Source organism: Arachis hypogaea, chromosome 3, assembly GCF_003086295.3.
Source record: "Arachis hypogaea cultivar Tifrunner chromosome 3, arahy.Tifrunner.gnm2.J5K5, whole genome shotgun sequence".
Lineage (NCBI taxonomy): Eukaryota > Viridiplantae > Streptophyta > Magnoliopsida > Fabales > Fabaceae > Arachis > Arachis hypogaea.
This window is the reverse complement of record NC_092038.1, coordinates 33543246-33559545: the sequence shown is the minus strand read 5'-3', so window position 1 is coordinate 33559545 and position 16300 is coordinate 33543246. Positions and strand designations below refer to the sequence as shown.

Sequence of the window (16300 nt, the reverse complement as noted above, 5' to 3'; positions counted from 1 at the left end):
CCACATTTTTTTTTCTTTTTACGTCGTGCTAACCCTCGTTCTTTAAATGACCCTATCCCGAGGAGGACACCTGAAGGCGAGCCGTAATGGCCTCACCTCCGGCAGGCTCCTCCGATTTTTTTTTTTCATTTTTCTCCGTTTTTTTTTTCGTCGTGCTGACCCTCGTTCTTTAAATGACACCATCCCGAGGAGGACACCTGAAGGCGAGTCGTAATGGCCTCATCTCCGGAAGACTCCTCCGATTTTTTTTCATTTTTTTTCCTGATGTTTTTTTTCTTTTTTTTTCTTTTTTTACGTCGTGCTGACCCACGATCTTTAAATGACCCTATCTCGAGGAGGACACCTGAAAGCGAACCGTAATGGCCTCATCTCCGGCAGGCTCCTCCCAATTTTTTATTTTTTTCTCGGTTTTTTTTATTTTACGTCGTGCTTACCCTCGTTCTTTAAATGACCCTATCCCGAGGAGGACACCAGAAGACGAGCCGTAATGGCCTCATCTCCGGCAGGATCCTCCAATTTTTTTCGTTTTTTTCCCCCTTTTTTTTTTTACGTCGTGCTGACCCTCGTTCTTTAAATGACCTTATCCCGAGGTGGACACCTGAAGGCGAGCCATAATAGCCTCATCTCTGGCAGGCTCCTCAGATTTTTTTTTTCGTTTTTTTTTTCCCGATGTTTTTTTTCTTTTTTTTTACGTCATGCTGACGCTCGTTCTTTAAATGACCCTATCCCTAAGAGGACACCTGAAGGCGAGCCGTAATGGCCACATCTCCGGCAAGCTCCTCCGATTTTTTTTCGTTTATTCAACGTTTTTTTTTCGTCGTGCTGACCCTCGTTCTTTAAATGACACTATCCCGAGGAGGACACCTGAAGGTGAGCCGTAATGGCCTCATCTCCGGAAGGCTCCTCCGATTTTTTTTCGTTTTTTTTCCTGATGTTTTTTTCCTTTTTTCTTTTTTCTTTTTTTTCTTTTTTTTTTTTTTTTTTTACGTCGTGCTGACCCTCGTTCTTTAAATGACCCTATCCCAAGGAGGACACCTGAAGGCGAGCCATAATGGCCTCATCTCCGGCAAGCTCCTCCGATTTTTTTTTCGTTTTTTTTCCACGTTTTTTTTCTTTTTACGTCGTGCTAACCCTCGTTCTTTAAATGACCCTATCCCGAGGAGGACACCTGAAGGCGAGCGGTAATGGCCTCATCTCCGGCAGGCTCCTCCGATTTTGTTTTTTTCGTTTTTTTCCCGATTTTTTTTTTATGTCGTGCTATCCCTCGTTCTTTAAATGACCCTATCCCGATGAGGACACCTGAAGGCGAGCCGTAACGGCCTCATCTCCGGCAGGCTCCTCCTTTTTTTTCGTATTTTTTTCAGATTTTTTTTTACGTCGTGTTGACCCGCGTTCTTTAAATAACCCTATCCCGAAGAGGACACCTGAAGGCGAGCCGTAATGGGCTCATCTCCGGCAGGCTCCTCCCATTTTTTTCGTTTTTTTTTTCCGATTTTTTTTTTACGTCGTGCTGACCCTTGTTCTTTAAATGACCCTATCCCGAGGAAGACACCTGAAGGCGAGCCGTAATGTCCTCATCTCCGGCAAGCTCCTCCGATTTTTTTTTCTCATTTTTTTCCGATTTTTTTTTTACGTCGTGCTGACCCTCGTTCTTTAAATGACCCTATCCCGAGGAGGACAACTAAAGCGAGCCGTAATGGCCTCATCTTCGGCAGGAACCTCCGATGTTTTTTTTCTTTTTTTTTTACGTCGTGCTGACCCTCGTTCTTTAAATGACCCTATATCGAGGAAGAGGACACCTTAAGGCGAGCCGTAATGGCCTCATCTCCGGCAAGCTCCTCCCATTTTTTCGATTTTTTTCCCGATTTTTTTTTTACGTCGTGCTGACTCTCGTTCTTTAAATGACCCTATCCCGAGGAGGACAACTAAAGCGAGCCGTAATGGCCTCATCTTCGGCAGGAACCTCCGATGTTTTTTTTTCTTTTTTTTTTACGTCGTGCTGACCCTCGTTCTTTAAATGACCCTATATCGAGGAGGAGGACACCTGAAGGCGAGCCGTAATGGCCTCATCTCCGGCAGGCTCCTCCCATTTTTTTCGATTTTTTTCCCGATTTTTTTTTTTTACGTCGTGCTGACCCTCGTTCTTTAAATGACCCTATCCCGAGGAGGACACCTGAAGGAGAGCCGTAATGGCCTCGTCTCCGGCAGGCTCCTCCGATTTTTATTTTCATTTTTTTTTCCCGGATTTTTTTTTTACGTCGTGCTGACCCTCGTTCTTTAAATGACCCTATCCCGAGGAGGACACCTGAAGGCGAGCCGTAATGGCCTCATCTCCGGCAGGCTCCTCCGATTTTGTTTTTTTCGTTTTTTTTTTTTACGTCGTGCTGACCCTCGTTCTTTAAATGACCCTATCCCGAGGGGTACACCTGAAGGCGAGCCATAATGGCGGGTACACCTGAAGGCGAGCCATAATGGCCTCATCTCCGGCAGGCTCCTCCCATTTTTTTCCGTCTTTTTTTTTCGGTGATTTTTTTTTATACGTTGTGCTGACCCTCGTTCTTTAAATGACCCTATCCTGAGGAGGACACCTGAAGGCGAGCCGAAATGGCCTAATCTCCGGCAGGCTCCTCTGATTTTTTTCGGGTTTTTTTCCGGTTTTTACCCTCGTTCTTTAAATGACCCTATCCCGAGGAGGACACCTAAAGTCGAGCCGAAATGGCCTCATCACCGGCAGGCTCCTCTGATTTTTTTTCGGTTTTTTCCCTTTTATTTCAAGTTTTTTTTTTTACGTCGTGATGACACTCGTACTTTAAATGACCCTATCCCGAGGAGGACACCTGAAGGCGAGCCGAAATGGCCTCATCACTAGCAAACTCCTCCGATTTTTTTCCTAATTTATTTCAGGTTTTTTTTTTATACGTCGTGCTGACCCTCGTTCTTTAAATGACCCTATCCCGAGAAGGACACCTGAAGGCGAGCCAACATGGCCTCTTCTACGGCAAGCTCATTATCATTACAATATACCAAATATCAGCTCAACAGCAACAAATCCAACATAACCCATTAAAATTTAGTAATTCTGAACAATAAGTTATCAAATAATTCCCAATCTACATAATCAATCAATATCACCAATCAACAATTCCAAATCACAATCTCAACCATTCCAATCACAATTTCAGCCACAATTCAATATTCACATAATCAACCAATTAATCACAGCTATTAAATCTATTTGCAGTTATTCAATAAACCTTCTAGGCATTCTTAAATTAAAATCGTTTTGAACCCCCTACCTCGATGTCGCAATCGCATACTTTAACGTAACAAATACCTTCTCTTTTAGTGTCAGGGCAACAGTGGTAACTCTCACACAACCAGAACGGCAACAATACCAGCCTTCGCAACTTTGACCATGGTTGCAGTAAAATAGAGGATTTAAATTGAGTAGGAATCAAAAGCAATTTTCAACCCTAGGGATTCAAGATAAAGCAAGGACTAAAATAGAATTAAAATCAGAACATGGCTACCATAGCAGTAACAAAACAAAACAAGTAAATGGATTAATCCTAAGGAAAAGATCAGACCAATACCCAGATATCAAAATCATAATCAGCAATGGCTTCAACCGTCCTATGGCAGCACCAATGACAACGGAAAACGGCCACCTCTCCTTTCCGGTTCGTGATTCCAGTGGCAGCAATGATCCTGAACCCAACAAACAACAACGGCATTGGCATTTTCTCAGATTCCAAAACCCATAAGCAGAAACAAAATTGGTGGGCCTTCCTCCTCCAGCGGCGGCTTGGCGAGACGCACCAGCAGCAGAGTGCAACAACGGCGGTGCTGTAACGGCGATGCGATGGAAGCTCGCGAGGATGGTGACTGCAACCCGCGGCGCTGACGGCGACAAGGCTGGTCGTGGGCTTCTCTTCGTGTGTCTCTCTCTCTTCGCGATTCTGTCCCATCGACGACGGCTTGTGAACGGATCGGCAGTAACGCAAGCTTGTGGGTCCATGGACGGGACGACGCCGTGAAGCAGCTCGACGGCAAGCTCCAGGGCGGCGACGGTGACGGCAGACAGCATCTCTTCTCTCTTGGATGCAAGCTCTCTCTTCTCCACCCTTCACGCTTGACAGCGACAGTGACAGCGGCGAGGCCCCAGCCAGCGCCGTCTCCCTTCTCTTCCCTCTTTCTCCCTGTTTCCCCCTTTCTTCAATTTGTATGCATTTGTTATGAAGGAGGGTGAGGCTGCGGCTGTTAGAGTTAGGAACTGGGGAAATTAGGGTTCTGAGTTAATTTTGGGAATTAGGGTTAGAAATTAAAATTTTATAAAAGAATATGGATAGATATGAATAGATATTTTGATAAAATTGAAGGGTAGAATAATTTTAAAACCAAATATACTCTCTTAAAAATATTTAAGAACATTATTTATCAATATATTGCTAAGTTGAATTAATTATTTCTAATTTAAATTAAAAAAATATATATTAATCACATATTTATAAAATGTAGTTTAAACTGAATATTTAATGATTCAAATGAAATGATATAACTTTTTATTATTTTTCTATTACCAAAACTTTAATTTTAATCTACAAAATATCTAATTATAATAAAAATTGTACATAAATATTAACTTACTTAAACTTAAAGTATTTATAAAAATCAATTTAATCATTCCTAATAAGTTAATCTCTAAGAGCTCAAAATAATAAAATAAACCATAATTTATCCATAATAGAAATTTCTTAAATTAAGTTACATATTGCTTCCATTACTAAATCTTAATTTCAAATTATATGAAATAACAATTATAAAATTACACAAGAGTATTAATTAACATAACTTCAAATATTAATAAAACTAATTTAATTACCCTTAATTAATTAATTTATAAGATAAGATATCAAATTAATAAAATAAATCGTAACTTTCATAATAAAAGCTACTTAAATTAAATCATACAATCCTTCCTTATTTTTCAATTACTAAAATTATACAAAATATTCCAATATAATAAAATTACTTAAGAATATTAATTGATTCAAAATAAAATTATCTCTAAATCTATTTAGTTATTTCTAATAAAATAATTTCTAAAATTATAAAGTTTTAAACTTAATAAAATAAAATCACAATTTATTTATAATTATATTTTTAAAAATGCGGAATGTTACATTCTATCCAACTTACAAAAATTTTCGCCCTCAAAAATTGATATAAGTAGAAGAAAAGATTTATATTCACATCCCTTTTTGAATATTTTAAATGTTCCAAAAAAATCATATCACATAAACATAGAAGAAAATATATTAGATGATGCAAAAGTTGATAAAAGTAATTTGATACAAACCAAATTTCAAAATCTAAAAATAAATAGGCACAATGTTCGTTTAGAACTCTTAATAAAGCATGATCACTTCCTCTTATTGCCTCAAAACTCCACAACTCCTTATAACTTCATAGATTGACCATATTCACTTTCCGTACGCACAAATCGTGTCCTTAAGAACTAGCGCATATAAGGAATACAAAACATGAGAAGAGAAAGACAAACGGCACGAAAGGTTTATGCAAAAAATTGGAATACTCAAGTTCACAGTTGGACAAAGATGGTATTTCGCAAGGATTTAAAGGAATACGTGAGATTACCGAACAACTATATATATATATATATATATATATATATATATATATATATATATATATATATATATATATATATATGCAACAAAATGTAGCATAATGCGGGTTAATTCAAAGATTAAGAAGAAATTTTGAATCAAACAGTTTCAATATGAACATCATTAGGAAAAATAGTACAACAATTTGGAACAACTTCAATTTAAAATAAAGAGAATTAGTTTATCTTTTTCAAAAAAAATATTTAAATCCAACATTTTCCAAAAGTACTAAACTAAGTATAAATAATATATTACTAGCAGAAGACCCGTGCCATGCACGGTTGGAAGATCTCTATTTACTAAATTCTTTTATTTGATTATGTTTATAAAAAATATTATTGTTATTTTATTAAAAAATACGGGTAATATATATTGACTTAAAAAAAATAAACAATATCTTAATTATATTATTTTTAACAAAAAACACTATACAATTTGACACTTACCAAAATATTATCGTTCGAATAATTTTCTTAAAAGAGGCATGACTTAAAGTTAATAATGCAGTTGACTTGAAGCAGACTTTTACTGTAAATAGAAACTAAAATATTAGTAACGCATTTTAGTTATGTATTTAGATTATTTTAATATGTCATATGTTCTCCTGTAAAATTAAAAAAATACCTGTCTTTAAATAATTTAACATTAATTTGTATTTTTTACTATCTTTTTGAATTGACAACTTTTAAGAAAAATTTTAACTAAATTTATAAACAAATAAATACATTTATTGTAATATAAAAATAAAAGTAACTATGTAGTTTTTTTTTAACTAATTAACTATTAAGATTATTTTTTTATAGGCATACCAATTAAAAATTTGAATTATCATTTTTTTTGGTATAATTATGCCAAAATAATATTTAACATATACCTAATCATGTGTTTCAAAAATTAATTAATTCAATTTAAAAAACTACAAAATATTAAATAAACATAAAAAATGAAAAATATAGTCGTCGTAATCAACAATTAATTTTATAAGTTTATAATCATTAGTTTGTGGCATAAATTGAAATATAATAATAAAGCAAGCATAAAATAAACATGAAGTGTATCCGTATTGCCTTCCTAAGAATATCTTAGAAAATAAAATTTAATTTTACTAATATGGTCTAAGAAAATTAAAATATCAATAATACCCCTATCACAAAATTGATATATGATCTATATATTTAGATTAGGAATTCAATCTTGAACGGAGAACAAAAGTGGAACATATAAAAAATAAAGCCAAAATCTCTAAACTCAAGCAAAATAAACATTTCATAAATCAAACATTTTCCACAGAACCAAATGAAAGATGCATAGTATAAGGAGAAAATGAAACGAAAAGCTCTCTTGAGACGGATAACAATATAGTGAAGATGCTTGGTATAAAGAAATCATTCACATAGAATTAGGTATAATTAAATAAAGAAATAAAGAAGACGAAACAAAAAAAAGACTGAGAACAAAGAACAAAAAGACATTTGAGATCTTGGAATGGAAAGAATATAAAATTAAAAAATTTAGAAACTCGTTATGTAATTGGAGATATTTTAGTATTTTCAGCTCCACAAATAACTTCGAAAAAACAAATGAAAAATCAAAACGAACAAAATAAAATTTCAGTAATTTTAACTCAATTGCAATAACATCCCTAGCTTAAAGGCATTCATGGTATGTATTTTGGTTAGGAATTGTCTTTAATTTGAAAGCATGTCATGTGACTAAATAAGTACTACACAATTCGAACAACTAAATGGCATGTGATAAACACATAACAGAATTTATTTATTCGAACAACTAAATAATGTACCTTACCTTCTCCCCATAAATTTCATCTTTTGCCTATTTGGTAATGGCATGTGATAAATACGTAACATAACTTATATTAGCACACTCAGTAAGAATACCATGTACCGTTTTATGGTGTTTAATGAGTACAAATGAGTACATTGACATAATTACAATACAAAGTAGTAACATGAATTGATCCCTTATGCAATGCTAAATATCTATCAACCAATTATATAAATCAACATTCTAAATCCTAGTAACAACATATGATGACATCTAAAAAGAAAGGTTTCAATCTGGTACCCTTTGTGTGACAACAAAAGGAAATTAGAAAAACAAACTTAATATCCAACAATTCTTAATATAAACCTACTATTTTTCTCATTCAGTAAACTTCTTTTGTTTTCTTCACAGCAGGAATAGATACATTCTCTAAATCAAAGAAAATATTTAAATGGCATACTTTCAGCATAATAATCACAAAAAAAAAGAGAAAAACCAAGACCTCCTAAAAAGTGAGAAAGTATTTTAAACAGGTTCCAAATAAAAATCGTGATCTATATATAAATAATAAGGCACAGAGGTGAAAAATAAAATGAAAAATAACAAAAAACAGAGTAATATGAATGAAGAGTCATACCCAGCACTGGCACCGCCGCCACTGCAAAACCAGAGCGGACCATCAAAAGCAAATCGTCATCCATCACGCCTATCACTCATAACACGTCAGAATAGAGGGAAACAAAATATACATTGATAAAATAAGTATCCAAGAAGATAAAAACCAAAAGATTAGAGAAACAACAGAATAAAATAAAGGAACCCAGTGGTTGAAATTACACCATACAGATTTTTAAAGAATTTTCCACTGTTTTAAAACAATAGTTTTTCGAAATTGAATGCATAAAAAGGCATAATTCAACAGTTAGATATAGAGAGATAAATAGCTCCAATCTGAAGCAAATGGTGAAAAAAAAATGACAGAACAGCAACACTTATTAATTATTTAGTTCAACACCCAAGAAAACAGAAGGGAAAAAAATATTCAGACAAGGAAAAAAGAAATAAATAAAAGAGAGAAACAAATAACCATAAGTTTCTTACTAATTTTATTTCATAAGAGAGGTAAACAAAATATGTATTTAGAAAGTAAATAATCAAGAAGATAAAATACCATAAAATCAGAAAACCAGAAAAAAAAACAATAAACCAGTGAATACAATTGCACCCTATAAATACATTAACTTATTTTTACACACATATAAACTTTCACATATCATAAAAAGGTAAAATTTATAAACCCACACAAAAGAAAACAAAAGAATAATTCATATAAAAAATAAACAAGTAGTGGTCTTACTTAACTTACCCAAAAGTATTTTATCTCTGAACCCAAAAACTGCTGCACAATTGAAGAAGCAAAAAAAAAAAAGGCAACAAGACCAAATTTGCCTCTCAACTCCTGTGTCCAAATATTTTTTTTTTTGGGGGGGGGGGGATGAAATAAAATGTTAATGATACCTGCAAACTCAACATGGACCTCACAAGAGCACCAAATAGTTTTATAGGAAACAAACCAGCTCCTTTCAATGAGATAAAAATTAGAATAAAGAAATGAAGGAAATAGGTAAGGAAGGGTTACTTTGCGACTTTTTGAAGGCTGGTGTAGGCTTCGAGCACATTGGATTACGTGATTCACAGGATTTTGGATCTCTCTGAAACACAAAATAGAGAAAATCCATCATAAAAAAGGGAAGGAATATCATAGCAACTTGCAACAATCCAGGCGAAAATCAAGACACAATTTTTCACACTTCAACCAGGGAAGCAAAAACAGATCGAAATAACACGAAAGAAAAATGAATATTTTTATCTTAAATTAATAATTAATCTTAAATAATTAGAGAGTTATCTTTATCTAACCAAAGTAATTAAGTACCAAAAATTAGCTAATTACCATGCAATCAAATTAAATATCAATGAAACCCGTTAAACCTTAAAACCCAATGATAAAACAGCACAAGCAATACTAAATTAGTGTTTTGCTTCATCCTAATTAAGACACTTGTTTCCTTTTTACTCTAGGAAGATTAGATGCAAATAAAAATGACAAAAATATGGCCCCATAAAAAGAGATAGTTAAGAATGAAGGCAAAATATATCAAACTTACACTGGGGACAAGAACAGGAAGGCAGAAATTATGTTTCCTGAGCAAGACAAAAGAAAGTAATTAAGATCAATGATGATATAGTAGATACAATTGAAGTAACTAATTAATTAGAGTATGCGAGAGACCTAAGATGCCGACAACAGTTCAAGTGATTTCTCCTGAGCATGCATATTAATTAAAAGTTTTCAATATACAAACTCTAAAATCACAATGAAACCATCTCATGAAAGCATCATATGATTAAGCCGCAAACAAAAAGTAAACTGCTCCATGTTCATCTAGTTCTTATCAATTCTTTTAAATTATGGAATATAAATTTTTCAGGTTTAATGAATGATAGAAAAATCTCAGCAATTGAGATTTTAATCAAAAGAAAATGCATTAGACTTAAAAGAATGTTAAAATCTAGTAAAGGCTTTGGTGAGAATTGCATACACCTTACTCAAATCACTACCAACCCATCAAATATAAAGTCTAAAAAAATTCATAAAAACATAAGCACTTTTGTCCAATTAATAGATACTGAGAAACAAATATTAATATTCTACGGTAGATGCAATTCCTTTAAAGAGTAATAAGATAAGTTTCAAGAAACCAATTTACAAATATAGTAGACTTTTTTCTCAATAAAATTTACTTGAACGAAGTCATAACATATAAACATATGAAGACAAAAGAATTATTTTATAGAAGATCATACTAACTGTCTGATTTACTTAATTCCATTGGCAACAATGAAAGAGTCTATAGTTTTCCCAAATCTATGAAAAGTTACCACTCCCCAATGTACTTCTTTTGCCTACTTCACCACCTCAATGATCTCTGTAACAATTCCAACTTGGTTGATCTACATTACAATGGGGTATATAAAATGTATGAGCTTTAGAAGTGAATATTACGATATGTACTTTGGTCACCATAGCAATTATCACTATTATAAGACTGGAACTGCATGTATCTCGGTCTTTATAGACTTGATAAAAATCAGGTCAATGGAAAATAAAGAAAAGAAAAAAAACAACAAAGGTCAATCTGTTGAGCTTTGTTTTCTTTCTTAATTTCATGTTCTAATCTCCTTTTAATATATATTTTTTTAAGTCACAAACTTACAGCAGAATCAGAAATTGCATCAAAGATTATATGTAAATTTAACAAAACAGTAAGTTCATACTTGCGCTTCTATGTCGTGATTTTTAATGGCAATGGAAGAACAAAAAGAAAAAGCAGCAAAAAATCAATTAAAAAATGAACTTATCAACAGAGGTAGTAGCTATTACCATGAAATTGAAGTTTGAATGAAGGAAAGCGTTGCAGCCGCAGTGGTTTGTTCATTGCTTATGTAGACATTGGGTTCTTCACTTCTTCCTACAATCTTACAGCGTACATCACAGCAAAGAGTAACTTCTGGGTTCTGTCTAATTGGCTGTTTTTGGACTTTGCTCTGTATTTATAATTATCGTAACAATTAAATTAAATTTATGCACGTTTAAAGATTGACAAAAACAAATGCATAAGTAAAATACTATAGAAATCCATGTCAGAGGAAGAACAGCAATAAAAAAAATAACAAAATAGCAATTAAAAAAAATTAATTTATCAAAAATAGCTCATGCAACAGTGTTTTAATATGGGTAAAAAACTTGTAAACTCTATCTTCTAATGTATTGCATAAAGAAGCAACTTTTTTCAAACTCTGGATATCCAAACATCTTTATTAACGAAATATGATTAATTTTATGAAGAAAAAGTGAGAACAATTTTGAACTAAACAAAGGAACCCCATCAAAGTCCATTTAAAAAAGAGCGTTACATGCATACTCCAGTATTACTCTCTCAATGCGTTTTGCATTAAACATCAAGAAATCATCTCCAACTAACTGCACAATATTGCAATGAGTAGAAACCATTCAAATAATTGTTAAAAACTTCTAATTTGTATGCTTATTCAGTATGACTATATTTTTTGAATTTCTTTTACTATGTGCAGGAAGTTGAAGTTCACGGCCAAAAGATACCACTGGTATTTTTCTAAGAGATGAAGATTCCTGCAAAAAATCAGAACAAAACCTTTAAACATAAATTTCTTAAGTCCGTATGTTGGTTCCAGCTCAAATAATTGACCACAAAAAAGTTTCAAATATTTCGAAACCTAAATCCTTTTCTTAAAATCAAATCCAGCTGATATAAAAGCATGGCCTTTGTTTATTTGTTTTGAGTTAAAAAAAATATATGGAAACAGCAACGGAAACGAATTACTTTTATAGACTCATCGTTCTCAACTTCCTTCCTCATCATGGATATACCTATCTGACAACATGCAAAAGAATAACATAATGCTTTTGCAGTAATTTTCTTTTGACTAAATTAAAAATTTAAATTAATCATTCAAAGGCATAAAAAATCTTTATGAGTACCTAACAAACTTGTTTTCATAATGGTATTACCTAGTCTTTAGGCAATCTGTATAATAATATATAATTCCAATATCCACCCCCCAATGCACAAACAGGAATGTCAAGAACAGCAGGATTTGGAACATTGAGCAACTGCAAAACACAATAATAGATTAAGTTATGGTAAGATTAGGATTGTATGATAAAAGATAAGCTCAACTTATTTGCAAAAGTCACTTGATATACTGGAGGAATGATCAAAATACTTATACCAACAGTAAGAACACACAACTTAGACAACATAATAGGACACATGTTAAGAAAGGTGGGGAAAAAATAAAAGGGGTACGAATTCTTTTTTCCTCTGTTTTTCCTCTGTTTTCTTATATTGTTGTCGGGGTTAGAGTGTAACATGGTAAGAAAAGATTTTGAGGAGCCTCCCAATAAGCTTCCTACCTATGAGTGTTGATAACCTTATCTTATATTAGACCAAGAGTACAACCAATCATTTCAATTAGAAACCACAAAGAAAGATCTAAATTGAAGCTCATAGCAGCATAGACACAACCCAAAATATAGACACATATGAATGAAGAATAAGTTATCAGATTTAGAGTTGAAGTCTAAATTGACCAAATAAAAAGAAACCACTGTAAGTTTGTTACTAAAGCCAAATTTAAATTTGCATTTTGTAAATAAAGTCAGAATATTATTTGAGAAAATAGAATCCAGAATATCACTAATTATCTGATCCAACCTAACAAACAATACTTGAATATAGTAAAATTAGGCCAAATTCTTTGCAAGCTTTCAGCATCAATTTGTAACAAAAACCATAAAGTAATAGAAGCACTTAAAAAAATACAAAAAAATAGTGAACAGAAGCTCCAAAACAAATGCTCGCATAAAAGGACTGAAAGCTAGAATGTAACAAAGCAGTTAAGGACTGAAAGGAGCTGTAACAACAGAGCAGTAAAAGAACCAGAAGCTAGTCATTCATCCCTCTTACACCAGATTAATTAACAAATTTCTTAAACTACAACTTGAGGTGTATGAAAGCCTTTCAATCAGAACCCTGCAAGAGTCTTCAAATTTGAGTTTAATAATTGAACATTTAAACTATACTAAACATACTCAACTTTCACCTCCAATTGGTTGCATCTCAATATCATTCCAGAATTAAAAATTATAAAGTCTCAAAGTTACTGACTTAGAAAACAAAATCTGACTTTTACTGCATAATACATCTTACTTTAAAAACCCAAATCTTTAAAACCACAACTCTAACAATTCTAAATTTTTATGAAATTAAAGTGTTAGAACCAGAGCTTCATTTAAAATTGGTTCCATTTAAAAATGCAAACTGGAGAATTTCTAATAGAGGAAACAAGTTGCTGCTGTGTTAAACGTTCTGCAGAAAAACCAGATTTGACATCCATAATTCAAAAATTCACCATAAATCATAAACTTAATGAAAAAGTCTCAAATTCAGCAGTCTAGCTCCCTATATTCCCAAGCTTAATCCGGACTTGGTCCCACGCAATTCCGATAATCACAGAATTAGTTGTAGTTTTTCAAAGTTGCTGACTCGGTATAGAAATTACGCAGAAAATCAGATTTTAGAATTCAACTTTGAAAAATCATAACTAATTCTCTAGTTGATACGAAACCTTCAAAATTGAGTTTTCACAATTACACTTAATATAATTTACTTAACACTTAAATTCTTATCATTTCAGTCACTATAGAGTCACTGATTCACTTTCAAAGTTGCCGTTTATTTTCAAGAGAACCTGATTTTCAGCAAACCATTTAGTATTCAAAACCCAACCCTTCAATACCCCTCAAAACCAATTCCAAATCAACCACCAACCAAGCTCATTATCATTACAATATACCAAATATCAGCTCAACAGCAACAAATCCAACATAACCCATTAAAATTCAGTAATTCTGAACAATAAGTCATCAAACAATTCCCAATCTACATAATCAATCAATATCACCAATCAACAATTCCAAATCACAATCTCAACCATTCCAATCACAATTTCAGCCACAATTCAATATTCACATAATCAACCAATTAATCACAGCTATTAAATCTATTTGCAGTTATTCAATAAACCTTGTAGGCATTCTTAAATTAAAATCGTTTTAAACCCCCTACCTCGATGTCGCAATCGCATACTTTAACGTAACAAATACCTTCTCTTTTAGTGTCAGGGCAGCAGCGGTAACTCTCACACAACCAGAGCGGCAACAATACCAGCCTTCGCAACTTTGACCATGGTTGCAGTAAAATAGAGGATTTAAATTGAGTAGGAATCAAAAGCAATTTTCAGCCCTAGGGATTCAAGACAAAGCAAGGACTAAAATAGAATTAAAATCAGAACATGGCTACCATAGCAGTAACAAAACAAAACAAGTAAATGGATCAATCCTAAGGAAAAGATCAGACCAGTACCCAGATAACAAAATCATAATCAGCAATGGCTTCAACCGTCCTATGGCAGCACCAGCGACAACAGAAAACGGCCTCCTCTCCTTTCCGGTTCGTGATTCCAGTGGGAGCAATGATCTTGAACCCAACAAACAACAACGGCAGTGGCGTTTTCTCAGATTCCAAAACTCATAAGCAGAAACAAAACTGGCGGGCCTTCCTCCTCCAGCGGCGGCTTGGCGAGACGCGGCAGCAGCAGAGTGCGACATCGGCGGTGCTGCAGCTCAGTAACGGCGATGCGGTGGCAGCTCGCGAGGATGGCGACGGCAACCCGCGGCGCTGACGGCGACAAGGCTGGTCGTGGGCTTCTCTTCGTGTGTCTCTCTCTTCGCGATTCTGTCCCATCGACGACGGCTTGTGAACGGATCGGCAGTAACGCAAGCTTGTGGGTCCATGGACGGGACGGCGCCGTGAAGCAGCTCGACGGCGAGCTCCAGGGCGGCGACGGTGACGGCAGACAGCATCTCTTCTCTCTTGGATGCAAGCTCTCTCCTCTCCACCCTTCACGCTTGACAGCGACGGTGACGGCGGCGAGGCCCCAGCCAGCGCCGTCTCCCTTCTCTTCCATCTTTCTCCCTGTTTCCCCCTTTCTTCAATTTGTATGCATTTGTTATGAAGGAGGGTGAGGCTGCGGCTGTTAGGGTTAGGAACTGGGGAAATTAGGGTTCTGAGTTAATTTTAGGAATTAGGGTTAGAAATTAAAATTTTATAAAAAATTATGGATAGATATGAATAGATATTTTGATAAAATTGAAAGGAATAATAATTTTAAAACCAAATATACTCTCTTAAAAATATTTAAGAATATTATTTATCAACATATTGCTAAGTTGAATTAATTATTTTTAATTTAAATTAAAAAATAAGTATATTAATCACATTTTTATAAAATGTAGTTTAAACTCAATATTTAATGATTCAAATTAAATGATATAATTTTTTATTATTTTTCTATTACCGAAACTTTAATTTTAATTTACAAAATATCTAATTATAATAAAAATTGTACATAAATATTAACTTACTTAAACTTAAAGTATTTATAAAAATCAATTTAATCATTCCTAGCTAATAAGTTAATCTCTAAGAGCTCAAACTAATAAAATAAACCATAATTTATCCATAATAGAAATTTCTTAAATTAAGTTATATATTGCTTCCATTACTAAATCTTAATTTCAAATTATATGAAATAACAATTATAAAATTACACAAGAGTATTAATTAACATAACTCCAAATATTAATAAAACTAATTTAATTACCCTTAATTAATTAATTTATAAGATAAGATATCAAATTAATAAAATAAATCGTAACTTTTTCATGATAAAAGTTACTTAAATTAAATCATACAATCCTTCCTTATTTTTCAATTACTAAAATTATACAAAATATTCCAATATAATAAAATTACTTAAGAATATTAATTGATTCAAAATAAAGTTATCTCCGAATCTATTTAGTTATTTCTAATAAAATAATTCTAAAATTATAAAGTTTTAAACTTAATAAAATAAAATCACAATTTATTTATAATTATATTTTAAAAACTGCGGGATGTTACATTTTATCCAACTTACAAAAATTTTCGTCCTCGAAAATTCATATAAGTTGAAGAAAATATTTATATTCACATCCCTTTTTGAATATTTTAAAGGTTCCAAGAAAATCATATCACATAAACATAAAAGAAAATATATTAGATGATGCAAAAATTGATAAAAGTAATTTGATGCAAACCAAATTTCAAAATCTAAAA

At 33.0% G+C, this 16300-nt stretch overlaps 1 protein-coding gene across 6 annotated transcripts; it reads right to left on the bottom strand.

Annotated features, from left to right (window-relative positions):
* Nucleotides 1-3091: 3091 nt before the first annotated feature.
* LOC112790197 (uncharacterized) lies at nucleotides 3092-15225 on the bottom strand. Of its 6 annotated transcripts, XM_072232771.1 has the most exons (12): nucleotides 14504-15225; nucleotides 14245-14383; nucleotides 12088-12189; nucleotides 11900-11950; nucleotides 11659-11688; nucleotides 10921-11084; nucleotides 9644-9680; nucleotides 9115-9187; nucleotides 8842-8934; nucleotides 8113-8181; nucleotides 3594-4273; nucleotides 3092-3473 (listed from the first exon to the last, which is right to left on the bottom strand). In XM_072232771.1, exons 4-12 carry the CDS (start codon nucleotides 11936-11938, stop codon nucleotides 3468-3470), a joined length of 1191 nt encoding a protein of 396 aa, XP_072088872.1. In that variant the 5' UTR covers nucleotides 11939-11950; nucleotides 12088-12189; nucleotides 14245-14383; nucleotides 14504-15225; the 3' UTR covers nucleotides 3092-3467. The 6 variants fall into 6 exon arrangements, with proteins under 6 accessions (XP_072088872.1, XP_025688276.1, XP_025688277.1 ...); XM_025832491.3 differs by having other exon boundaries at nucleotides 3420-4273; nucleotides 12058-12189; XM_025832492.3 differs by having other exon boundaries at nucleotides 3420-4273.
* Nucleotides 15226-16300: the final 1075 nt, after the last annotated feature.

Coding starts and splice junctions, on each gene's coding strand:
- LOC112790197 (XM_025832491.3), bottom strand. CDS start 11,938: ATGATGAGGAAGGAAGTTGAGAACGATGAGTCTATAAAA. Junction 11,085..11,658: donor CTCTTAGAAAAATACCAGTG/GTATCTTTTGGC, acceptor TTATAAATACAG/AGCAAAGTCCAAAAACAGCC. Junction 8,935..9,114: donor AGCCTTCAAAAAGTCGCAAA/GTAACCCTTCCT, acceptor ATTTGGACACAG/GAGTTGAGAGGCAAATTTGG.